This window comes from Hyaena hyaena, unplaced genomic scaffold (genome assembly GCF_003009895.1).
Source record: "Hyaena hyaena isolate Hyena2069 unplaced genomic scaffold, ASM300989v1 scaffold_18, whole genome shotgun sequence".
Classification (NCBI taxonomy): Eukaryota; Metazoa; Chordata; class Mammalia; order Carnivora; family Hyaenidae; genus Hyaena; species Hyaena hyaena.
Window position 1 is genome coordinate 5,905,579 of NW_024080649.1, and position 26,159 is coordinate 5,931,737.

At 35.3% G+C, this 26,159-nt stretch overlaps 1 protein-coding gene and 1 non-coding gene across 3 annotated transcripts in view; both read left to right on the forward strand.

Annotated features, from left to right (window-relative positions):
• The window catches only part of AP1G1 (adaptor related protein complex 1 subunit gamma 1), an 81,933-nt gene that overhangs the window by 30,338 nt on the left and 25,436 nt on the right, over positions 1–26,159 (forward strand). Inside the window, exons 3-12 of one of the 2 annotated variants that reach the window (XM_039221792.1) lie at positions 5,634–5,758; positions 13,198–13,339; positions 14,918–15,014; positions 16,717–16,793; positions 17,658–17,666; positions 19,983–20,078; positions 20,513–20,593; positions 20,793–20,891; positions 23,810–23,865; positions 25,393–25,506. In XM_039221792.1, the coding sequence (XP_039077723.1) occupies positions 5,634–5,758; positions 13,198–13,339; positions 14,918–15,014; positions 16,717–16,793; positions 17,658–17,666; positions 19,983–20,078; positions 20,513–20,593; positions 20,793–20,891; positions 23,810–23,865; positions 25,393–25,506 (896 nt within the window). The remainder of the gene's footprint in view (positions 1–5,633; positions 5,759–13,197; positions 13,340–14,917; positions 15,015–16,716; positions 16,794–17,657; positions 17,667–19,982; positions 20,079–20,512; positions 20,594–20,792; positions 20,892–23,809; positions 23,866–25,392; positions 25,507–26,159) is intronic. The other variant, XM_039221797.1, reaches the window with a different exon arrangement.
• On the forward strand, positions 25,788–25,873 carry LOC120225508. The gene has a single exon (XR_005526822.1). It is a non-coding gene; the product is annotated as a small nucleolar RNA SNORD71 (small nucleolar RNA).

Below are 26,159 nucleotides of genomic sequence, written 5' to 3' on the forward strand. Positions count from 1 at the left end.
AAGAGTTAGGAAATAAAAGAGATAGGAAATCTTTTTCTAATTTTTTTTCTTACTGTTTCTAACCTACGTGAGTGCCCTTCCTAACTTGTTTTCATATAGCTTGTGCATAATTGTCACAAATAAATATATATAAGACATATACATATATATGTTCCATAGGATATATATATATATATATCACATTTATGATATATATTCAGATGTTGGTTTCCTTTTATGTACTTCTCAACTGGGTATCTGTGAGAATGTCTAGTACGTTGGTACTAGTTTTGTAAACTAGTAACTTATGAAATTAAAGCAAAACCGTAGCAACTCAAAAACAATTGGAAAGTAAGTCCTATATAAAGAAAATCAGTGAATAGCTGAGAGTTAACACAATGAGATCTTTGGGATGGAAGGTAGGAGGGGAGAGTGAGAAGGTTGCTGTTGAAAAGCCAGTAGAAAGAGCATTGTTGACAAGGAAGACACTGATGCTGAAAAATACAAAATAACTGCCAGCATAAAAAAAAAATAGCCATCCCATGGATTAGAGATAAGGAATGGACATATTTCTTAAGCTCCTGCAGCATTACAGGTATAATAGAATAAGACAGTAATCGTTCATTATAAATTTAAGTTATTTTTATTTAATTTATTTTTTTTAAATGCTTTTTTTTATTTATTTCTAGGAGCGAGAGAGAGAGACAGCGTGAGCAGGGGAGGGTCAGAGAGAGAGGGAGTCACAGGCTGAAACAGGCTCCAGGCTCTGAGCTGGCAGTCAGCACAGAGCCCAACGCGGGGCCCGAACCCAGGAACCGCGAGATCATGACCTAAGCGAAAGTCGGACGCTTAACCTACTAAGCCACCCAGGCGCCCCTAAGTTATTTTTAAAAAGCCGATTCTTCCCATTTATTGAATTGTATTTTCCAAAGATTATGGTCTCAAATTTTCAAAGTGTTTTTCACAAAACAATTCCAAGACTCAAGTGTTTTGTTTTGTTTTGGTTAGTTTTTCACATTACATGTTATTCAGTTTTGGAGAGGGAATAGTTTTCCTAGGTTGTTTTTTCTTTTTAATTAAAGCATTAATTTTTCTAACCACAAGTTAAAAGTTCCCTTTGTCTTGCAGTTTTAAACTTTTTCCTCCTAGTCCAATATTACTTATCTTTTGAATAGATAATGACAGTTCATTGATGGAAAATGTAAAAGATACAAAAGAATAGATAATGGGGGCGCCTGGGTGGCTCATTAGCTTAGTGTCCAACTCTTGATTTTGGCTCAGGTCATGATCCAAGGGTAAGGGGATCGAACCCTGTGTCTGGCTCTGTGCTGAGTGTGGAGCCTGCTTGAGAATTCCTCTCTCTCTCTCTTTCTCTTTCTCTCTGCACTTCTTCCCCTGCCTCTAAAATAAAAAAAATAAAAATAAAGTAAGAATATAAGATGAAAACTCCATTTTCTGCCCTCTTCCAGTCACTTAGTTTCCTCTTTATAGGCAACCGTCTCTTGTCTATCCCTCAGAGATATTTTATCCATCTCCAGGCAATGGAAATGCCCCCTCCCCTTGCACTTTCTGCTGCTTAATCTGTTTTGAAGATTAGCTCATATCAATTTTAAAAAAACTTCCTGTTTTTCCAGCTTTTTGGACATACTCATGGTAGCGTATCCAGAGTAGTATTCCATGATATTTATGAATTGTGATTTATTAAGCTGATACCTTTGATGCACATTTATTTCCAGTGTTTATTTTTAATTTTTAAGTAAAAAATTTTTTTCTAATAATTTTCAGAGAGTGTGTGAGCACATGAGCTGGGGAGGGCCAAAGAGAGAGAGAGGGAGACACAGACTCAGAAGCAGGGTCCAGGCTCTGAGATGTCAGCACAGAGCCAAAGGCAGGGCTCAGACCCACACTGTTCGATCATGACCTGAGCTGGATGTTCAACTGACTGAGCCACCCAGGCTCCCCTTAAATTTTTTATTTTAAGTTGGCTCCACACCCATTGTGGGGCTTGAACTCAACAACCGTGAGATCGGGAGTCTCATGCTCTGCCATCTGAGCCAGCCAGGTGCTCCTCCATTCTTACTGTTTAAGTAATACTACAAATGAGTAATACCCATTATTTTGCACATGTGTGAATGTAAATGTGTAAGTTTCTAAAAGTGAAATTGTTGAGTCAAATGATATGTGTATTTGTAATTTAGATAGGCCAGATCTTTCTCACTACAGCTTGTGAGTGTGTTTCTTTTCTAATAACTTCACTGAGGCTTATTTTGTGTCTCACCCTTTTCAACTGTATAGTTCAGTGATTTTTTTAAAAAGTAAATTTACCTAGTTGGGTTTGCGTATATTTTATGAGGAGATTAAACTCCATTTCATGTTTTTTTCATAAATCATTTTTGTTTTCTTTGAACTGTCCATATTTTTTGCCCATTTTTGTACTGAGTTGCTGCTCTTTCTGAAAATCAATTTGTAGGATTCTGTTATATAAGATTTCATGTCTGTGAAATGAGTTGGAAATAGTTTTTCCAAGTTTGTCATTTGTCTTTTGACTTTGCTTACAGAGTTTGGTGTAAAAAAGCAAAACTTATTTTTTATCTCTGTGGTTGTGTCACTATAAAAGCTGAACTGATTACCGTAGTCTTAAAGCATGTGCTAGGTTTGTGGGTTGGTGTTTCAGGTGAGATTTTCAAGTAACTTTCAGTGAGTAGTACTGAATTTGAGGTTGTTACCTAAGGGGCAGAAACCTTTAATTGATTTCCCTATTCTTCTGTAAGTCACGTGAGAATTGTGGTTTTGGTGGTTGCTGCTAAAAAATGGATGTCCTTCCCTCATATTTACCCAAAACCCAATTGTACACCCCTCCATCCTTTTTCTTTTTCAACAGTTGAAAACTTGGTACTATTCTTAAAGATGAAACATAGTACTTTCTCAGCACTATTGCTGGACACCTAAGTGTCGAGTATGATCAAAGTTAACCCTTCACTGGAGGATATTTTTCAAATGCCATTTCCAGTCTGTAATCTTATATTCCTTCTCAAATTTGCCGTCTTTATAAAGTAAATGCTTATTCTTGATGCAGAGTAACTGTACCAATGGGGAATATTAAAAATAATTAATTTCATGTTTGTCCCTTTAAATTGTAGTTTTTGTTTTCACTGTTTAGTTTTTTAGGTAAGTTTTCTGTAACAAGTGTTACAGAAAACCAACAAATTGTACTCGTTAGTCACTGATGACTTTTACTGTGACTGTTTTAAAACTTGGCCCTAAAAAAATACAAAGTAATATTAATGTATAAGAGTAAAGTCTGTCTTTCTCATTAGTTCATCTTAACACAGAAATCTTAGATAATTTATTTGAAGCATAATTCAGTAAAGATGATAAAAATTTTAGTGATACCTGACCATTAAAGATTTTTTTCACTGCTAAAATATTCATTTATAGGATTATTAAATGGGAAGATTAAAAAGCCTTCATTTGAAAAAGAGTTAAGATTTTCTGATAATACTTTAGCTTCTAATTTTCTCATTCATCTCAGCAGTAATTTTTCTGCTGATATTGTAAAAATGACTTTCACCTTCTATTTCAGAAATTGGTTTTTAAAATTTAAATTGAATGCATAGAAGGAAAGGAAGGGTTGTTATATAATCTTTGTCAGTTTCAGAGGGCATTTCCTGTTTTGGATGTTGGTTATTCTTGGAGGCTTCTTTCATTTGTTCATTGTGGTATAGCCATTCTGATAAGTTTAGGTGCTGCTTCTACCTTTTTTTTTTTTTAATGTTTATCTATTTTGAGATAGGGGCAGAAAGAGAAAGTGAGAAAGTGAGAGAGAATCCCAAGCAGGCTCCATGTTGTCAGCGCAGAGCCCAACGTGAAACTCAGTCTCACGAATTGTGAGATCATGACGTGAGCCAAAGTCGAGAGTTGGATGCTTAACTGACTGAGCCACCTAGGTCCCCCAACTTTAAGTGTTTCTCTAATGCAGATAAATTGAGACAGCAATTTTTAAATAGCTTGAAACAGTTTTGTGAATTCTTTTCCATACTCCGTTTCACTTTTGAGCTTACAGGCAAATCCAGATGGGGAGTAGTCTCACATGATTTTACACTGTTGTATGCAGGTCAGCATTTGGGCCCCTTTCCTTGGGATGCAGTGATTCTAAATGGGAACATAGTTTGCAAAACTCCTTGGAAAGCCTATCATAGGTACACCTTTGAAAACCATTGCTATAGAAGGAATTTTGGCCTTTTTCATGTTAGTCAAGATGGAATGATAAAGTATATTGAAGTGATTGTGACTTTCAAGAAAAGCTAAGTAGAGAGACAAACTGTTTAACACAAAGACTCTTAAGCTCTGAGAATTTTTAACAGTTATGTAAAAAAGAAGTCACAGAAGACATTTTAGGTTAATTCCACTCCTGAGATTTCCTCTGGCTTTTTTTCCCCTGTATATTTTTATTCCTCTCACTTCTCCCTACTACATGGTTCAAGCCCAAAATGTAGCACTTTCCCTATTATATTAAAGTTAGTTGTTCTTTATCGCCTCTTCAGTTGTATATTCCTGATTTGTTTTTAAGTTTATTGATTTATTTTGAGAGAGTGCACATGTGTGCATGTGTTGGGGACAGCAGAGAGAGAGAAACAGAGAGGGAATCCCAACCAAGCTCCATGCTGTTGGTGCAAAGCTCGATGTGGGGCTCCATCTCATGACCCATGAGGTAGTGGCCGAGCCAAGATCAAGAGTTGGATGCTTAACCCACTGAGCCACTCAGGCACTCCTATTCCTGACATTTATGATAGTGTTTGATGTATTTCCAGTTATTGAGGGTTTTTTTTTTTAATTTTTTAATGTTCATTTATTTTTGAGAGAGAGAGAGAGCACAAGCAGAGGAGGGGCAGGAGAGCAAGACACAGAATCAGAAGCAGGCTCCAAGCTGTCAGCACAGAGACTGATGCGGGGCCTGAACTCACAAACCGCCAGATCATCACCTGAACCGAAGTTGGACGCTTAACCGACTGAGCCACCCAGGCACCCCAAGAGTTTTTTGATATTCAAAATCGGAAACAGACCTTAAATATAGATATAAGCTGGGTGCTCTTATAGTACAACCTAGAGATTAAATTAGGAACTGAGCTTATTAAGGGGCACCTGGGTGGCTCATTCGGTTAAGCGTCTGACTTCGACTCAGGTCATGATCTCAGTTTGCGGGTTTGAGCCCTGTGTTGGGCTCTGTGCTGACAGCTAGCTCACAGCCTGGAGCCTGTTTCAGATTCTATATACCCCCTCTCTCTCACCCTCTCCTGCTCACGCTGTCTGTCTCTCTCTAAGAAATAAATAAAAACATTTTAACAATTTTATAAAAAAAGGAATTGGGTTTATTAATAATTGTTGTAATATTTTACTAGTTAGTATTTATTTGAATCTGTGGAACTAAGGTAAATGTCACAAATTATTTGGATAGCAAATATTGTAGGACCTTGCTGAGATCATCTATTCTAAAACTTGATAGCTGTTATCAAGATTTCCAAAGATCTTAAATATTTCCCTTTTATTTAGGCAGGTTGCTATTTATTTTATTTACCCACTGACTCTGGGTTAAAAAAATTGCTTTCTTGATTTTGTTAGCAATTTCTTAATTTCTTTTTTTCTTTAATTTGCAGTTGGAGTGTCTGAAGCTTATCGCCTCTCAAAAGTTCACAGACAAACGCATTGGCTATTTAGGGGCAATGCTGCTGTTAGATGAAAGACAAGATGTCCATCTTCTCATGACCAACTGTATCAAGAAGTAAGTCTTATCTTTCCTTCTTTTCATAACTACTTTGTGCTTTTAGATTTTTCTTATAATATCAAGAGCTTCTGTTTATTGACTTTATTTACCATCTAGAATATGTTTGGGGCACCTGGATGGCTCAGTCAGTTAAGCATCTTGACTCTTGATCTCAGCTTAGGTCTTGATCTCAGGGTCATGAGTTTAAGCCCCATGTTGGGCTCCATGCTGGACATGAAGCCTACTTAAAAAACAAAAAAGTATGTTTGCATTGCTCTTGTAGTTTATATGTAAAGGGGGTAAGCAAAGGTTTAAACCTTCTGTAGGGGATAATTTAATTAAATGAAGGCGTTGCTGTACGTCTTCAGGCATAGGAACAATTTGGCAGTGAGACAAGAATTTGGGCCTTCATAGAATAGAAAAAGCATTGATAAATCAGAGCTTTCTTATATTTCCAGGTTCTTGAATACCATGAGTAATGAAATGTTACATTTATTAAAGAATTACCAGTGTATGTTTTGACTAAATACTATTTAAAGGTAAAAATAGAGAGTTGCTTATTGGTGGTCTAATCCAAGATTTCAGTTGTATGAGATTCTACGTAGCCCTATGAATTTTTATGAATGTATTTTTTTCCCTAATGAATGCTTTACTAGTCCATTCATGTTTGTTTAACTTATACCTTGAGGAATGCTCGCTGTATGGAGGAATTAGAGTACCCAAGCAGGGAATTAGCAGTTCTTCCCAGCATCCTTATAGCAAATATCTATTTGAACGTTATGGAAGTTCTGATGGCCTTAATGGTTAAAGGTACTTTTTGGTTTGTTTTAGTTTGATTTTGGTGTGTTAGTTAATAGTTATTCTCCTTTTGTAAATTGCTTTTTCATTTGCAATATTTCTTTATTTGATAGAAAGTAGAAGCAGGGGTATACTGGTGATCAAATTTATAGATACGGAACTCATACTTTTCTGTGGTCAGTAATGTCCTACTTTAAAATTTCCCAATGAATAATGGAAAATTCCAAATGAGAGTTATGATTTGGCTGTAAATATAGAGTGTATTATGTAAATACATTCAGTCTGTAAACTTAATTTTGGGAAAATCTTGTTTTTTGTTTTTGAAATCAATACTGCTGATGAAAATACCAACTTGATTCATTTACTCAACAAATATGTATTGTATACCATTTACATGCCAGGAGCTGTTATAAACTCTGAGGAAGGAGAATGAAAAAAAAAAAAAGGACAGAGATCCTTGGTGTCATAGAGGCTACATTCTACCTGTTCAGCATGAATCTTTTATACATTTATTCTGGATAGGTCTCTGAGAGTTTCTTTTTTACAAATAGTTTATTGTCAAATTAGTTTCTACATAACACTTAGTGCTCATCCCCAAAGTGCCCTCCTTCATGCCCATCCCCCCCTCCCCCCCACATCCATCAGTCCTCAGTTTTTGTCAGCATTCAAGAGTCTCTCATGGTTTGCCTCTGAGAGTTTCTTTAATTTTTGTTCTTGCATGGTCTGTTGCTCTTATTACTTAAGCCTTCAATCACATGCTGATGATTTGGCAGTTCTGCTTAGCAGCAAGTTCATGTTAGAGTTAATGCCAAACTCAAGTATAGGTTTATAGCTTGATAAAAATCGAAGATTGTGGCACATAGATAAAGAAGAAATCTTTGGCAAACCATGAGAGACTCTTGAATGCTGAGAACAAACTGAGGGCTGATGGGGGTGGGAGAGAGGGGAAGGGCATGAAGGAGGGCACTTGTTGGGATGAGCACTGGGTGTTATATGGAAACCAACTTGACAATAAAGTATTTAAGAAAAAACAATAAATAAATAAAAGCAAAAAAAAAATCTTTGTTTTTTCTTTTAATGAGACCTAGTCAAGCTCCAAGTGAATTTGAGAGAGAATTAATAGTTGGGAATTGATCTGGCACTCATTCTAAGCTCAAGTTAAAGGACTTTGGGTCATTTATGTTTTTTTTTTAAACACTTGTTAATGGATTTTGTTTTCTGGTGGCTTTTTAAATTTAACTTTGCTTTTTGTTTGTATTATAGGGCATTATAGTGTACCAGCAGTTTTATGTTTAATAATGAATGTTTCCCTTGTGGTTTGTTGGCATAGAAAAGCTCTAAGTCTTTACAGATCTTGGAATCTTTAAAAATTGGATATGATGGGGCATCTGGATGGCTCAGTTGGTTAAACATCATCCAACTCTTGATTTTGGCTCAGGTCATGATCTCATGATTCATGAGATTGAGCCCCCATCAGACTCTGTATTGTTAGAGTAGAGCCTGTTTGGGATTCTCTCTCTCTCCTTCTTTCCCTGATACTCCCCCATTCACATTCTCTCTCTAAAAATAAATAAACATTTAAAATATTGGATATGATATTTTAAGAGTTTGCATTATGCAAACAAAGATTCTTAACCGTTGAAAAAGTAAAAGTCAACCAAAAGTTTTTGGGAACTGGGAACCTAAATGGTAAAGTTGTAGTTAATTCTTAAACATTATTTTTCCAGTAATTTTTAACTTAAATATTCAAATTGTATAGTAACAAACAACCTGGCTAATTTATACTTTACCTTCTTTTCCTTTCTTTGGGGAAAATTAAAACCATTTATTAGTTTATTTAAAATTACTAGTAATGGTGCTGTTTATAAGAGACTTGTTTTAGACTAAAGACACCTTCAGATTGAAAGTATGGGGATGGGGAACCATCTATCATGCTAATGGTCGCCAAAAGAAAGCTGGAGTAACCATACTTATACCAGACAAACTAGATTTTAAAATAAAGACTGTTAACAAGAGATGAAGAAGGGCATTATATCATAATTAAGGGGACTATCCAGCAAGGTCTAACAATTGTAAACATTTATGCCTCCAGTGTGGGAGCAGCCCGATATATAAATCAGTTAATCATAAACAAAGACATTCATTGATAATAATACCATAATAGTAGGGGACTTCAGCACCCCACTTCTAGCAATAGACAGATCATCTAAACAGAAAATCAACTAGGAAACAATGGCTTTGAATGGCACATTGGACCGGATGGACCTAACAGATATATTCAGGACATTTCATTCTAAGGCAGAGGAATACACATTCTTCTTGAGTACACATGGGACATTCTCCAAAATAGATCACATACTGGGACACAAATCAGCTCTCAGCAAGTACAAAAAGATCAAGATCATACCATTCATATTTTCAGATCACAACTCCATGAAACTCGAAATCAACCACAGGGAAAAATTTGGAAAGACCACGAATACTTGAAGATTAAAGAACACACTACTAAAGAATGAATGGGTTAACCAAGAAATTAAAGAGGAAATTAAAAAGTAGAAGGAAGCCAATGAAAATAATAACACGACAGCTCAAAACCTCTGGGATACAGCAAAGGCAGACGTAAGAGGAAAGTATATGGCAATCCAGGCCTTCCTAAAGAAGGAAGAAAGGTCTTGATACACAGCCTAACCTTACACCTTAAGGAGCTGGAAAAAGAAGAGTAAATAAAGCGCCAAAATAGCAGAAGACAGGAAATAATAAAGATTAGAGAAGAAGCTATGATATCAAAATAAAAAAAAAACAGTAGAACAGATCATTGAAACCAGGAAAGAATTAACAAAATTGATAAACCCCTAGCCAGAGAGATCAGAAAGAAAAAGGAAAGGACCCAAATAAATAAAATCAAGAACGAAAGAGGAGAAATCTTAACCAACACTGCAGAAATACAAACAGTAATAAGAGAATATGAGCCAATATATGCCAATACATTGGGCAATCTAGAAGAAATGAACAAATTTCCACAAACATATAAACTACCAAAGCTGAAACACGAAGAAATAGAAAATTTGAACAGACCCATAACCAGTAAATTGATTGAATTACTAATCAAAAATTTCCCATAAAACAAGAGCTCAGGGCCGGACAGCTTTCTAGGGTAATTCTACCAAACGTTTAAAGAAGAGTTAAACATATTCTTTTGAAGATGTTCCAAACTCATTCTCTGAGGCCAGCATTACTTTGATTCCAAAATCAGACAAGACAAAGACCCCACTGAAAAGGAGAACTAGAGATCCAGTTTCTCTGATGAACATGGATGCAAAAATTCTCAACAAGATCCTAGCCAATCGGATCCAAGAATACAGTAGGAGAATTTTTTTTTTTTTTTATCATGATCAAGTAGGATTTATACCTGTAATGCAGGACTGGCTAAATATCTGCAAATCAATCAATATGCTACATCACATTAATAAAATAAAGAATAAGAACCATATGATCCTCTCAATAGATGCAGAGAAAGCATTTGATAAAATACAGTATCCTTTCTTGATATAAACCCTCAAGAAAATAGGGATAGAAGGATCATAACTCAAGATCATAAAGGCCATGTATGAAAGACCCAACACTAATATCATCCTCAATTGGAAAAGACCAAGAGCTTTTCCCATAAGGTCAGGAACACGACAGGGATATCCACTCTTACCACTGTTATTCAACATAGTGTTGGAAGTCTTAGCCTCAGCAGTTAGACAACACAAAGAAATAAAAACATCCAAATCAGTAAGGAGTTAGTCAAGCTCTCTCTTTGCAGACAACATGATACTCTATATGGAAAACTCAAAAGATTCCACCAAAAAACCTGCTAGAACTGATCCATGAATTCAGCAAAATCACAGGATATAAAATCAATGGAAAGAAATCGGTTGCATTTTTATATACCAATAATGAAGCAGAGGAAAGAGATATCAAAGAATTGATCTCATTTATAAAATTGATCTCATTTATAATTGCACCAAAACCCATAAAATACCTAGGAAAAAACCTAACCTAAAAAAAAAACTAGAAATAATCTAGATAGAAAATCTATACACTGAAAACTTTAGAAAGGTTATGAAATAAATTGAAGAAGACACACAAGAAAAGGGGAAAATATTCCATGCTCATGGATTGGAAGAATAGATACTGTTAAGGTGTTGATACTACCCAAAGCTACCTTTTTATTCAATGCAATCCCTATCAAAATAACCAGCATTTTTTACAAAGCTAGAAGAAACAATCCTGAAATTTGTTTTTTTAAAAAATTAATAGTTTTATTTTTTTATTCCCCCCCACAGGTGAATTCTATCTAACATTTTTTTCTTTCATAGTTTATGTTAAGTTGGTTTCCATATAACACCCAGTGCTCATCCCAACAAGTGCCCTCCTCCATGCCCGTCACTTCCCTTCCCCTCTCCCCCACCCCCTCAGCCCTCAGTTTGTTCTCAGCATTCAAGAGTCTCTCATGGTTTGCCTCCCTCGCTCTCCCCAACTATTTTTCCCCTTCTCCTCCCCCATGGTCCTCTGTTAAGTTTCTCCTGATCCACCTGTAAGTGAAAACATATGGTATCTGTCCTTCTCTGCCTGACTTATTTCGCTCAGCATAACACCCTCAAGGTCCATCCATGTTGCTACACATGGCCAGATTTCATTGTTTCTCATTGCCATGTAGTATTCCGTGGTATAGATAAACCACATCTTCTTGATCCATTCGTCCGTTGATGGACACTTAGGCTCTTTCCATGTTTTAGCTATTGTTGAGAGTGCTGCTGTGAACATTGGTCATTCTTAAGGATTAGTTACAGAGTAGAATTTGAAACCATATCAGTGAAGTTTGGTACTTTGTTATATTAAACCCATTGGTCTGTCTTGCACTTTGAAAGAATCTTTTTCATTATGTGTTTCATTTATGCCTAAGTCATTTGGAAAAAATTGCTCACTGAGTTAAAGTATTGATAGACTGTGAAGTTCATCGTGTAGTACTGATTTTCCAAAATTCTGCCTCTTATTTCAAAGCTTAGATTTTATCATTGGCAACAAATACTGTCAGTTGTTGCTTTTGAAGTGATAGGGTAGGTTGGCTCTTTTTCCAGAAAATGCCTGCCAAATACCAAAATCTTAATAACTATAGTTGTCAGTTATTTCTCAAATAAAAAATCATGTATATTTGAAAAGTTCATAGTTTAGCTTACAAATGCCCAAGTGCTTTTCTCTGAGATTACCACTTCAGTATGCAGTTCTTTATGCATACTTCCTATTTCATCACACGATACTTAGCAGTGTGCACTCAAGTCATGATTTAATAAAACTAATCTTTTTTTACGGCTTTGTCACAAGTAGTCTTAAGTGAAACAAACTCTTTTCCTCCCTTCCTCCCTCTGTGTGGCATTGAATACATTAGTTATTGGTGCCACTACTCTGACTTGTAATGTGCTGGTAGTTTTCCCCACCACTGCTTTTGCATCATTAGTGCATAAGTCAGTACAGTAGGCAAATAATGAGTTAGTACTGTGAAAATCTTTGGCTCTCACAGACCCCCTGAGACAGGCTTGGGGGCTTCCAGAGATCTTTTAACCACTAAAATCCTTGAGAACTGCCTGACTAACGGGTAGTAAAATGTTCTTAAAGCTGGTAGAAGTAGCATAACTCATATAATAATTCAGTTTCTTTATAGTAAGCATTGATTATAATATATAGACGAGTTTACTAGTTCAGGCTTTTAATAATTCAGCTGTACACTTCCTTGTAAATAATTTTGTACATTAATCAGTGTCTGCTAGAAATAGGATTTTGTATATTTGTATCACCTGATAGTGGGCCTCACTGTAAATATCTAGCTTAGTTTGTTAAAGGAGGCTTAATTTAGCTAATTTTTTTAGTGATTCTTTTTTTTCTTTTTTTCTTTCGAATACATAAAATAAAAACAAAAATCAACGTGACATCAAGGTTAATACTATACCAAAAGGTTAGAGGTTTCAAAGTATTTCTCTTGTGATGTTTAAGTTGTCATAAATGCTTTAGTAGTGGGGACTTTTTTCTAATTTTTTTAAAGGTTTTGGTTTATGTAAATTTCTTACCTTTTTTGGTAGTTAGTGATAGAGCATATTAAAAATCTTTTAGGGGTGCCTTGGTGGCTCATTTGGTGAAGCATCTGATTTGATCTCATTTCTGGTCTTGATCTCAGCATTGTGCTTTTGAGCCCCACCTTGGGCTCCAAGTTGGATGTGGACCCTACTTTAAAAAAAATGGAGGAAAAAAAATAAAAATATCTTAAAGATACAGCTTTATTTAAAACTGTTTAAAAAACAGTTTGTTTTTGTCAGTTTTCATTTTCATTGGTTTACTAAATTTTCTACAGTAATTTGTCTTCAGCAGATAACCTGTCAAAGTTCTGTTACTTTGGTATTTGGAGTCATGGAATTATATGTAGGAGACACTGTTAATCAGTTTACTGTATAGATAGTCTAATAAAATTAAAGCAAACATATTTTGCAACAAATGATTCTATTAATTATTTTCTTTATTGGAGTAATTGTGAATCATTCAGAGGCACCTCCTTAGATTGTGAACCTTCTTTATGGGGAGTACCGGTATAGCATGTTCATTTATACCTCTTTGTTTTGCAGCGATCTTAATCATAGCACGCAATATGTACAGGGGCTAGCACTTTGTACCCTCGGCTGCATGGGCTCCTCAGAGATGTGCAGAGATCTTGCAGGAGAGGTAGAGAAACTCCTGAAAACCTCCAATTCTTACTTAAGAAAAAAGGTAACTTTTAATGAAACCAAATGTCTGCATTCAGATGAGATGGAGAATATTAGGGAATATTATGGAGATGAGAAGGCAAATTGTTTTTGAGAGCTCTGATGATAATATAACGTACTTTTTTCTTCAGTAAATGTATTTTAAGTGATTACATATGAATATATTTTTAATATATAATAATATAATATGTTTTTAAATCAAAATTTATGTTTATTCTAATTTTGGAGGTGGTTTTTTATTACTAATTAATTCTAGTTGATAATTATGAATAGTTTAATTCTTTTCCTCTTTTTTCAGTCAAATGATTTATAAACAAACATGTTACTGGGTATCCTAGACCTAATTACTACCTAATTTACTGGATTCTAAACAGTATTAAACAAAGTGATAATGAACAGAACTTTAAGAATTTACTTTTATTCTAATAATTTGTGCCTTTGTCTTTGTATTAGTGCCTTTGAATTTCTGAAAGTGCAGTTCCATTGGGACCAAGAGAATTATAGAGAATGATGATCTAGAATACGCTTTCTAAATTGGTGTGTCTAAATGGAATAGTAGTGGAAGACAGTGATCTCATTCTCTTACTTGCTTTTATATGTTGATATAAACATTTTGTTTTTTAAAATTGTGCTTGAACTCCATAACCTTCATAAACAAAGGATGAAAAATTTAGAACTCCCAAGAAGTGAACACTTACTATTGCCTCTATTTTAATGGTGTGAGGCAAGATGTTGTAAGGACCAAGCTGTTTTCCAGGATCATACACTGTTAATGATGATTGCAAACCAAAGCCAGTGCTTTCTCTTAAACAAAGTGTGGGCTGCTCTTGTTCAAAAAGTACATTATTTCATTAAATAAAACATTCCTGTGGACTGGAAAAAACTTCTTACCCCAAATATAACTTGGGAAGTATTAGCTGAAATCTTTTCTAGTTAAGTGTATCTAAACTTTTATGGTATTTAGCTCCAGCAAATAGTAGTTATGGTTATTTTTGGTGGGCATAATCAAAGTCAATCTTTGTATCTTTCTTTCCACTGAAAAAGCCAAGACCATCTTTTCTTCAGTAGAGACTAGCTAGTTATCTTTCAAATGATTTTCTTGATATCAGCTGAGAGTGAATTGGGGAAGGTGTAAATATTATTAAAAGTAACAGCAGTAGTATCTTTCATTCGCATCCTGTTTTTTATAAAACCTTTTGGTATCCTACTCAGGAGAATGATTATCACAGATGGAAGTCTCTGCAAAACTTTGTAAAACTCTACATAAGTTATATTTGTCTGATAAGTTCATGTTAACTATGGTCTAGTCTAGGAAGTTTTTGTCCACTTACTAATGTATGAATTAAGGGACAGGTGAACTAAAAGTTCTCATTAATGAAATAGTATAAATTGGAAAGCCCTAATCAGTTAGTATATAATACATCTGATATCTGACTTCTTTCTTCTTTCTTCTTTTAGTAGGTGAACTAGTTGATAAGGTTTTTTTTTTGGTTGTTTTTTTTTGTTTGTTTGCTTGTTTCGTAAGGTTGGTTGCCCTGACTTAATTGAAATAAATCTTTTGTCCTTTTTATTTTTTTTATAGGCAGCACTATGTGCTGTTCATGTCATCAGGAAGGTTCCTGAACTTATGGAGATGTTTTTACCAGCAACAAAAAATTTATTGAATGAAAAGAACCATGGTAATGTGATTTGGATGTACTTATGAAGTATTGAGGGAAAAAAGGAAAGAGAATAGGCTTCAGCCACTGATGGTCTTCAGTTTCAGTGCAGTGGAATAGTCTTTCTTCTGTGCGTAGCCACTTTTCCAGGAAGGGCTGATCGATCTAAGAATCTCTCTTTACGCTCATAACCTGCTTTTATAATTAGAGATTAATACCTTCATAGTTAACTTGTTTTTCTTTTTTTTTTGATCAGAAAATATTAAACTTATTAATTTTTATTTTATTTATTTTTTATTTATTTTTTACAAATAGTTTATTGTCAAATTAGTTTCCACATAACACTCAGTGCTCATCCCCACAAGTGTCCTCCTCCATGCCCATCCCCCCCTCCCCCCCACATCCATCAGTCCTCAGTTTTTGTCAGCATTCAAGAGTCTCTCATGGTTTGCCTCTTTCCCTTTCCCCCACCATTTCCGCCCTTCTTCTCCCCCTTGTTCCTCCATCAAGTTCCTCCTAATCCTCCTATACGTGCAAACATATGCTATTTGTCCTTCTCTGCCTGACTTATTTCGCTCAGCATAACACCCTCAAGGTCCATCCATGTTGCTACACATGGCCAGATTTCATTGTTTCTCATTGCCATGTAGTATTCCATGGTATAGATAAACCACATCTTCTTGATCCATTCATCTGTTGATGGACACTTAGGCTCTTTCCATGTTTTAGCTATTGTGGAGAGTGCTACTATGAGTTAACTTGTTTTTCATTTTTGGTCTTCTTTTACTATATTAAAAGTACTATGTTAAGTTACTGATATTTAGTGTAATATACGAAATATCCTAGCCTTGGTTTTCATGTGTAAAACACCTTGATTTCCTGGCTATTTTATAATAGGCAAAGTTATTTTTTTATTGTGTTGTGGTAGGAATGTAAGATTTATGAAGATCCTTTAGGTTACTTGTAATAGGAACTTATAAGTACTTAGATGTATTCATATTAAACTTGAGAGAAATTAAATGGAACATGGATATTCTTTCCCAGACATTTTATTCTTCTTTTGAAGCCCATGACTCAAGTTCTGAGTAAAGAAAATTCATGTGTCCTACTAAATGCTAAGAGAAAAAATGTTAAGGTGTATTTAATTTGACTAATTCAATCCTGTGCCTATAAGGCTCAAAATCTACTTGTTGAACAAATTAATTGTTAGGGTACTTATTTATTATTAGTGGGAATTATTGTGAGATCCTTTTTATTTGCTGTGGAACAAGCACATTCACTTTGTCGTCCATAATTACCTTCGAGTTGTGATATTATTTACCTGGAAATTTCCAGTCTTAATAAGATTTCTCCTAGAATTATCAGAACTCAGTTAACAGCTTATTAAGTATGGAGCAGATGATACCTAGCTTATATTGACCAAGCATGTCCTTATGGATATTCTCAGATGAGGAGACACGTGTTGTTTGGCATTTTTTAGCAATTATCTTGGTCACATAATTGTTTAAAATATTCTGATTCTACTGACTTGACCAGTATTAAGTCAGGCATCTGTGAAATACTTCCTTTGTATTCACCTCAGTGCTTAGCTTCTTTGGGAGATTAAAAAACAAAAGTAACAACTATCCTTTTGGAATTGACCTTCAGAACTCAAAACCCTGTTCTATGAAGCTGAATAATATACAGCCTCATTTTTCAGTTTTTGTTTGCTCTTTTATTTCAGGTGTCCTTCACACATCTGTAGTCCTCCTCACAGAAATGTGTGAACGAAGCCCAGACATGCTTGCACATTTCAGAAAGGTAGGCACCATTCCGTATGCCTAAGCTTTTCTTGATTGAAAAATGATTTTCTTAAAAAACACATGGTTTTCTCAGTTATGAATTTTCTTTTGAAAGGAAGCTATTGAACTGAATAAAGGACTTGACCAGCCCTGCTGTGTTGTTAGGGCTGGGAGCCAGATTTAGGCATATAAGAACTGGCAGTGGTACAGTGTTTTTCCTTTCATAATAGAAGTCTTCTCTCATTGTTGGCAGACATACCAGCCTCTCATGTGCTTTATCTGCTGTTTTCACATTGAAGTCAGGAAATGTAACCTGAGATCAGATTACAAACAGGAATTGTGTGTGTGTGTGTGTGTGTGTGTGTGTGTGTGTGTGTGTGTGTGTGTGTGAGAAAGACAGGTAAATTTTTTTGAGGTGAAAACTGCAGAGTGAAATTTGGCATTACTTTTACATAACACAGGGTCACCTTCTATTCATTTTAGGCTGTTGACTGGTGGTGGGAGTCTAGCTTTCTTAGGTCCCTCTCTTCCTTTCTTACAACATTCCAAAGTGGAAATTTTTGTTTTCTCCACTTTCTTTTAGAAGACAGTAAAGAAGACAGTAGTAAGGACTCGGAAAGCTATACTTTGGGTAGTTACATGTGTTTTTAATTCCTTTTATAAGATGCTGATCACTCAATAAATAGGGCTTACTTTGTATTTTAGATCTCATGAAGCTCTAATAGCAGTTTTTTTTCTCGGGGGGGGGGGGCGCTTTTTTTTTTTCTTAGATGTTCCTGTCTTGATTAAATAATTGTAAATAGTATGAGGCCCGTATCTGTCCCTAATGCTTGCTTTGTATGTTTTGTTCCTGTTGTCTGTTTGGAATCCTGCTGTATGTTAGAATGAAAAGGTAAGAATTAACCCTCTTTTAGATGGTGCATGCTGGCGTTAGGTCCTTAGTAGCTTTTGTGCATCCATCCACAAATGTGGCTTTTAAAAAATATACTAACACTGCAGCTGTGCTTAATACTATGAGTTATTTGTTCTTGCAATTTTGGCTAACTCCCTAGTCCAGTTTTTTGTCTTGTCATTTAAACTCCCTACTCCAGAATCAGCCTTGGATTTCAGTTGCAGCCTTTCCTGAATTATAAACCTCCTTCTTTGCCATTTCTTCTTTTTCATTTGAGAAACTTTGAACAGTTTCCCAGTGGCTTTGGTGATGGCAATTCCAGATCAGTTTGGGGGCCTGGCACAAAACTCTGCTTCTTTTTGAAGTAGATATTTTAGAGCCATGTGTGGGTAACCTCATACTTTAAAAAGCTCTGTATGTGTTTCTGAGCTCTCAGTTCAGACTTAGAGCCTTTATTTCCCCCTTACCTGCACTTAATCTTTTCTGGAAGTTTTGGAATATGAAAAGCATTTTGAGTCGAGTGGGGTGGGCATCGACTGATTTTCATGGCTGCAGCCCTTCCCTTTGTCATCTTATTTTGTATGTCTTGTCATCATTTTTAGTAACTTGCATTTTCATCTAAAAAATAAAGCTGGGTTCCAAGAATTTGTATGTTAAACACTTAGACATTTGTGCTTTTTGCCCCAAGGCAGTTTTATGTGGTGTGCTGGTTTTTTTGTCAGTGAGCAAAACAATTTCTGAATTTAGTAGCCCAAGGAAAAAAAGACTTCTCCACGAAATCAGATTAAACAAATAATTAGGGATATGTGTAGTACAAAAAAAAGGAGGCCATTGGGAAGTATGCAATGTGAGCTGCTTTTGGTGCAGAGCTTGGTAACTAGATGATCCAAACTTACTTACATTTTAAAGCAGTTCATAAATTTATATTATTTTCACCTCTAATATAAATCTGCCCACAGTTGACAGATTTAATGAGGATTCTACTTAGAATTTACAGGTCACTGTAGCTTAGGTTTGTTTTAATCTTGGAGTTGTCCAAGTTAGAATTTTGTTTAAATGACTTACGAATTACTTAATCCTGAAGTGTTATGGCTACACCTCTTTAAATTCATACAGATTATGCTCTTCTTGCATTTATAAATGGGCCTTACGTGTTGTGAGTGCATACATTGGGCATAGCTTGGCTTTTGTTTTGATCTTTTAGAGTTGAAGAGTATGGAGGGAGCAGAGCCAGAGGTAATTGATAAAAAGTAATTGAGCTTCAACAAAATTGGGGCTGTTCTGATTGCCTCCAAAAGAGATGTGATTCACTTCACTTTGGTCACTTGTTTTGTTAATTTTAGGTGCTTAGAGTTGTTTATGTAGCTAAACTGAGTTTTTAGTTGGAGCCTAGAAAACTTCCTGTTGTGGCAAACATTTTGGAATAGGGTTTAACATTAAGTGCTAGGTCAACAGAATGAAATGAATGATGATATTTAAAGCATTTTAAAAAGTTCAGCTTGGCCATAGACTTGCCTCTACTATGTGTTATGATTAATGGACAATGGAAGGACAAGAAAAGAATTCTGACCATAAGGAATGTGTATTAATAAAATAAGACAAGAAAGCAGACAACAAATCAGTCTGTATAATTAAGTGCTGAAGTAAAATTTTACCAAATATTGTGTCTTAGGAGTTGAGAATAGGGAAAGGAAATCATTCATGGCCTTGGTATCTTCTTAATGTAAAAATGTAACTTTCCATGTGTCTTTTCCCCTTGGTCAATGTTGAAGGCTTTTGTATTTCTGTTGTTTATTGGAAAAGACTATAACTAGCCCTATCTTAAGAGCAGAGAATTTTTTTTCCTCTGAGATAGTATATTTTAAAACTGTAATTTTAATAACATCACCAGTATTTTTGGTGATGACATTTTATATCCAAATGTTTGAATGGATAAAAATTGAACATGTGTATATTACCTAGGTATGTCAAGTTCTATAGAAGTAAAAATGCAGTATGCCCTGTAGGCATCTGTTTGACTTGGTTCCCATAGGCCTTCTGACATATTGTTGTTTGTAGTATCTTTCTATATATAACTCTGGAGTAAAAAAGTCATTTGTTTTTACCTTAGATAAAAATACATATTCCTTCTTGAGTTCTTGGCCTAAATACTCCTAAGTTATGTTTGTCAAGTGTCAGCGGTATACCAGCATATTGTATCAATAGAATTTTCTTGGACTCAGACCCTTGTACCCTGTTTTTAAGCCAAATCACCTGTCTATTCATGAGAAATTAGTTGATGTTCACTGTTTTTTGATGCATGTTTCTTCTCTGCAGCTTGTGCCCCAGTTAGTTCGTATTCTAAAGAACCTCATCATGTCGGGATATTCACCAGAACATGATGTTTCTGGTATCAGTGACCCCTTTTTGCAGGTGAGGTTGAAAGAGAATTTTGGAGAAATTAATTTAATACCTTTGGAATAGATTGTTTCTTTCCTTTTAAGTTTGTGTCGGTAGAAATTTGGTAGTTAATTGATTAAACTAATTACATTAATAAGTGAATATATAGTTGTAATAGTCAAAATTAATGTACTGTATAGAGACTTGACTTACCAATATAGTAGAGCTCTACAGGTGATGGTATCCTTTTAACTGTGCAGTGATGAAGTGTGGCTTGTCTCATTACTTCATTAAGACATAGAAATATACATGACTTCTCTAAAGATAATGTTTAAAATTCTTCTGTTTGAATTTTGGTCATTTCTAATGGGATCTAAGACTTCATTTAAATAATTTGAATTTCATATCGAGTAAGTTCCTTTGTGTCAGGCATTATTTGTTGACACCTCTCATATTTTGCACGTTAGGTACGAATTTTGCGGTTATTAAGAATTTTAGGACGAAATGATGATGATTCAAGTGAAGCTATGAATGATATATTAGCACAGGTGAGTAGACCCAATCTGCATTACATTGAATCTTCATTTTAGTATAGCAGGGAGCAGAGTGATGATGGTTAGATGAGTAGTAATTATTTGTTTCCTCATCAGCAGCTGTAATCAGTCACAAAAGGTCCCTTGTTACCTCTGGATATTTTTCAAAAGTGTTATTTTATCACTTATGTACTGCCCTCTTGTGACTTTTCAGGTTGCCACAAATACGGAGACTAGTAAAAATGTAGGAAATGCTATTCTTTATGAAACGGTTTTGACTATCATGGACATAAAATCAGAGAGTGGACTGCGAGTAAGTCTTTTAATCTTTCTCCCCGCTATGCATTTCAATTAGAATAGTTAGACTTGAGTACTTTGGAAATGAATTGCATTTGGAAATTAACTTTAGGAAAGAGACACAGAATATATAATGCTGTGTTTTGGTATCTAAAGTATCACTTCCTCCATTGAAGTCTTTTAGTATAGATTATAATAAAGTTTGGAGGATCTTAGGTATAGGTAGATATATAGATGTTGTTGAGTGAAGTAGACATTTCAGAAAAGCTTTTACTAGAGCTGTGATTTGAATCGTATTCACTTTGAACAAGACATCATATTTGAGTTAATCTGTTTTTCTTAAATATTTGTGTTTCTTTTTAAGAAATACTTAAAGTAAAAAAAAAACTGAAACAGTACAAAAGGTGTGCAGGGAAGAAAATGGCTGTGGGTAGCTTTCACATTCTTCTGGTGGGGAATACGGTTATCCTTTTCTAACATGTTTTTTTTATTTATATTTAAAATGTGTCTGGTGCGCCTGGGTGGCTCAGTCGGTTAAGCGTCCGACTTCGGCTCAGGTCATGATCTCACGCTTCGTGGGTTTGAGCCCCGCATCGGGCTCTGTGCTGACAGCTAGCTCAAAGCCTGGAGTCTGTCTCTGGATTCTGTATCTCCTCTCTCTCTGACCCTCCCCTGTTCATGCTGTCTCTCTCTCTCAAAAATAAAACATTAAAAATTTTTTTTTAATAAAAAATAAAATGTGTCTGTACATGTGTATTTCTTCTCTTACCCACTTTTTGAAACTTTTTTTTTTTGTACTTTATACTTACAGAAAAGTGTCAAATATTAGTTCCAAGTTCCCATATACCCTTAACTCAGTTTCCCCAATGTTAACATCATGCATAACTATAGATAATTACTGAAACTAAGAAGTTAATACTGGTACCATACTGTTAAGTAAATTACAGAATTTATTTAAAATTTTCCAGTTTTTCTACTTCTGTCCTTTTTCTGTTTCAAGAACCAATCCTTGATCCCACATTGCATTTAATTGTCATGTCTCCTTAGTGTCTTTCAGTCTATAGCAGTTCCTTCGTCTTTCCTTGTCCTTTCATGACTTGGACATTTTTGAAGAGTACTGATCAGTTACTTTGTAGAATGTCCCTCAAATTGGGTCTCTCTGATATTTTCTCATAATTAGATTGAGGTTCTGTTCTTTTAGCAAGACCGCCACAGAAGTGATGTGCCTTTCTCAGTATCATATCAGGAAGTATATATTATCTATTTGTCTCATTACTGGTGATATTAACCTTGATCATCTGGTTAAGGTAGTGTCTGTTGTGTCTCTCCACTGTAAAGTTGTTATTTTTTCCTTTGTAACTAAAAATACTTTGAAGGAGACACTTTGAGGCTGTGCCAATACCGTGTTCTTAGATTTTTGGCCCACCAATTTTAGTATCCATCAGAGAATCTTGTCTGCAGTAGTTATTAGGGTGGCGTTCCAAAGATACTTTCTCTTTTCCTCATTTTTTCCTCATTAAATAATTGGAATTCTTCTGTATGGAGAGTTTTCCCTCATGAATTTATTCATTCTTTCAATCACTTAATGGTAAAAGAATTGCTAGCTCATAGCCAAAACAGATTTACTAAATACAATTTAGTATTTATTTGTATATGGTTCTTTTTGTCTTTAACATTCCAGTATCCAGAGAACTAAACCAAAGTAACTTAGGTTAGTTTTCTTCCTCTCCCTACCTTTCAAACAAAATAGTAACATATATATATTGTCCTGCACCTTACTCTTTTCACTTAACATTACCTTGGAGCTAGTCCATATTCATGTAGAGAAACCATATTCATGTATAGAGACCACTCCCATTAAAAAATAATTATGGTGGAATATACATAATATAAAAGTTACCATTTTAACTGTAGTTTAGTGGCATTAAATACATTTACATTGTTTTGCAACCAGCACCACCATTTATCTTCTGAACTTCTTTGTCTTCCCAAACTGAAACTGTGTACCCATTAAACAATAACTTTCCATTATTCTCTACCTCTGATGCCAGGCAACTATAATTTTAATTACTGTCTCTGTGAATTTGACTATTGTAGATTCCTCATATAAGTGGAATTATATAGTATTGTTCTTTTGTAGCTGGAGTATTTCACTTAGCGTAAGGTCTTCAAGGTTCATCCATGTCGTAGCATGTGCCAGAACCATTCTTTTTTTCCTTTTAAGTTTATTTTATTTATTTTGAAAAAGAGAGAGAGAATCCCAGGCAGGCTCCACACTGTTAGTATGGAGCCTCATGCGGGGCTCGAACAAACCATGAGATCATGACCTGAGCCCAAATAGAGAGTTGGATGCCTAACCAACTAAGCCACCCAGGCGCCTGAATCCATCCATTCTTTTCAGTGGCTGCATGATATTCCATTGTGTGGGTGCGTCATAGTGTATTTAGTAAATTTGCTATTAACAAACACTTAGGATGTCCCCTATCATTTGTGATTACAGATAGTCTTGCAGTAGATTCTTATGCATATGTACATACGTGCATTTGTACAAGTGTGTTTACCAGGTAATTCCTAGAAGAATTGTTGAAGCAGAGGTGATATTTAACATATTTAATATATATGTATATATAATAACATATTTATTATTGGCAGATTTTTTTCTCCAGTGAGGCTGTACCAGCATTATTCTTCCACTAACAATATAACTTTAAAACATAATCTTTCAGCAGTTACTGTTGAAATAGAATATGATTTTAAGAGTTTGCCTTCAGAGTTTTGTTTCATTTTGTTTCTGTTTTTGTGTGTTGCTAGCCATTTGTAGAAATACCAACTACCACCTTTGAATTGCTTATATCATCAGAAGCCAGGAGTGATCCTTAAATGACATAAATACTCAATTTTCTCCGATTTTTAACCTATACTGTTTCTCTTTAGGTCCTAGCCATAAACATCCTGGGTCGTTTCTTACTGAACAATGACAAGAATATTAGGTAAGTCAACTGAAAAATATCTTGTACCTTGGTATTATAAACTCAGTATTTGCAAGAGTGACTTTGTTCAAGATTACACATGGATTGAATGACATATCTAGAACTTCACCTCAGTTTTTTCTTTTTAGTCTGATCTTAAAACTACTGTTTTGTAAAGGATATGAGAATTTGCCTCATGACTTAATTTACTTTTGTTTATACCGTTAGCATTAGAAGTCAGCAGACTTTCTGTCTGAGCAAATGGTCAGTATTTTAGGTTCTGTGGGCCTTAAGAGTCTCTGTGGCAACTCCTCAATTCTGCCTCTTGGTATGAAAGCACACAGGCTCTGTAAATGATGAGTGTGGCTGTGTTCCAGTAAAATTCATTTATAAAACCACACAACAGAGGGCTAGAGTCTTCTAGGTAGAGGCTGTGATTTGTTGACCGCTGCTCCAAATTAAGAAGAAAAATTACATTTTGTGTGGCAAACCTGGAATGCAAACTTTAGCTCTTTTTTTCAAGTAGATGAATTTATTGGTATTTTATTTTGTTACATTCCTTTGTGTAGTATATCCTGCTTGCCCATTTTCCTGTTTTAATCAGAAGAAAAGATTCTTTTTTTATCATGTTGAGCATTTTAAAATGTTTAAGTAACTCTCTTCCTTCCAAAAGAATTTTTATTTATTTATTTTTCAAGTATTTATGTATTTTGAGAGAGAGAGAGATCGAGAGAAAGAGAGATCGTAAGCAGGGGCAGAGAGAGAGAGGAGAGAGAATCCCAAGCAGTCTCCCTGCTGTCAGCATGGAGCTCAACGGTAGGGCTTTATCCCACAAACCATGAAATCATGGCCTGAGCTGAAATCAAGAGTTGGATGCTTACCCGACTGAGCCACCCAGGCACTCCCGAAAAGAATTTTCAAATACTTGAATCTTTTTAAAAAGAAAGTTTATTTATTTAGAGTGCATGCACAAGTTGGGGAGAGGCGGAGAGAAGGAGAGACAGAATCCCAAGCAGGATCTGCACCATCAGCACAGAGCCTGATGTGGAGCTCAAACCCACGAACTGTGAGGTCATGACCTGAGCCAAGACCAAGAGTCGGATGTTTAACTGACTGTGCCACCCAGGCACCCCTCAGATGCTTGAACCTTAACTCAAAGCTTTATAGGGGCAGTTTTGGTACCAGTATCAAAAGCAAGAAAATACAAATGGTAAATTGACATAATATCCTCTTGCATTTTGGATCTAAGAAAAGGCATGACATATGCTTATTTTGTTGTACTATCTGGAAGAATTGAAAGAATGGAATTAGTCACTTTTAGAAGTTTAAATGGACCTGACCATGAATGCAAACCTAAATTCTGATTACCACCACTTAGGATTATAGTGTCTTTTAGGCCTTTAAAATATTACCATTATATTCACTGTCTTGTCTTTTAAATATTTAAAAATATTTAGTCATTAGACATCTTCTTTGTCATTATTTTAGAGAAGAACTAGCTCGAATTTTACATTTTAATTCTGTCTCCTGCAACTTTGTTTTATCCAGATACGTAGCTTTGACATCTTTGTTGAAGACTGTGCAAACAGATCAAAATGCAGTACAGAGGCACAGAAGCACAATTGTGGACTGTTTAAAAGATTTGGATGTCTCAATAAAACGGTAACAGATTGTTGATATAGTCCTCTGCCCAACCCCCACCTGAAAACTTTGTAATGGTTTTGAGAGTGAGAATGTTGAGATTTGTTTATTTACTCCTTATTTTTACAGATAAACTCCTTCTGAGTAAATCCTTTTTTAAAAAGGATTGGCAGGGAGACAGGTCAGTGAAGGAGGCCAATAAGGAATACTAACATGCACACTGAAGGTGTCCTTGGTTCTTTGATAAATAAACAGGTACAGATAAGCTGGGCAAAAGTCTGCGTAACAGAGGTACTGTGCTCTCTGTGCTGGAGGATGAAAATACGGAGTGATCCATCGGCTAAGTGATTTATCACAATGCTGAAACTCACATTGCTGACAGCACACATTTTCTCACAGTACTTCTGCCCTAAGATACTAGAGGCAGCTGTGTTTTTTAGAACAGTGCATCTAGGAATGACTGTTAGGCAGCAGATAGCAGTTTGCAAAGGCATCAGTTCTTTTCCTCAACAGACTGACTACTGATTCTCCTATTGGAAGAAATAAAGGTGTTTGTAAAATCTAATTACAGTTGGCCTCAGTGAACTTTTGGTTGTATGTTCAAATCCAGAACAAATGAGATTTGAAATGATCTCTGAAACCATTCATTTAACAAATATCTGTTGATACAGAGT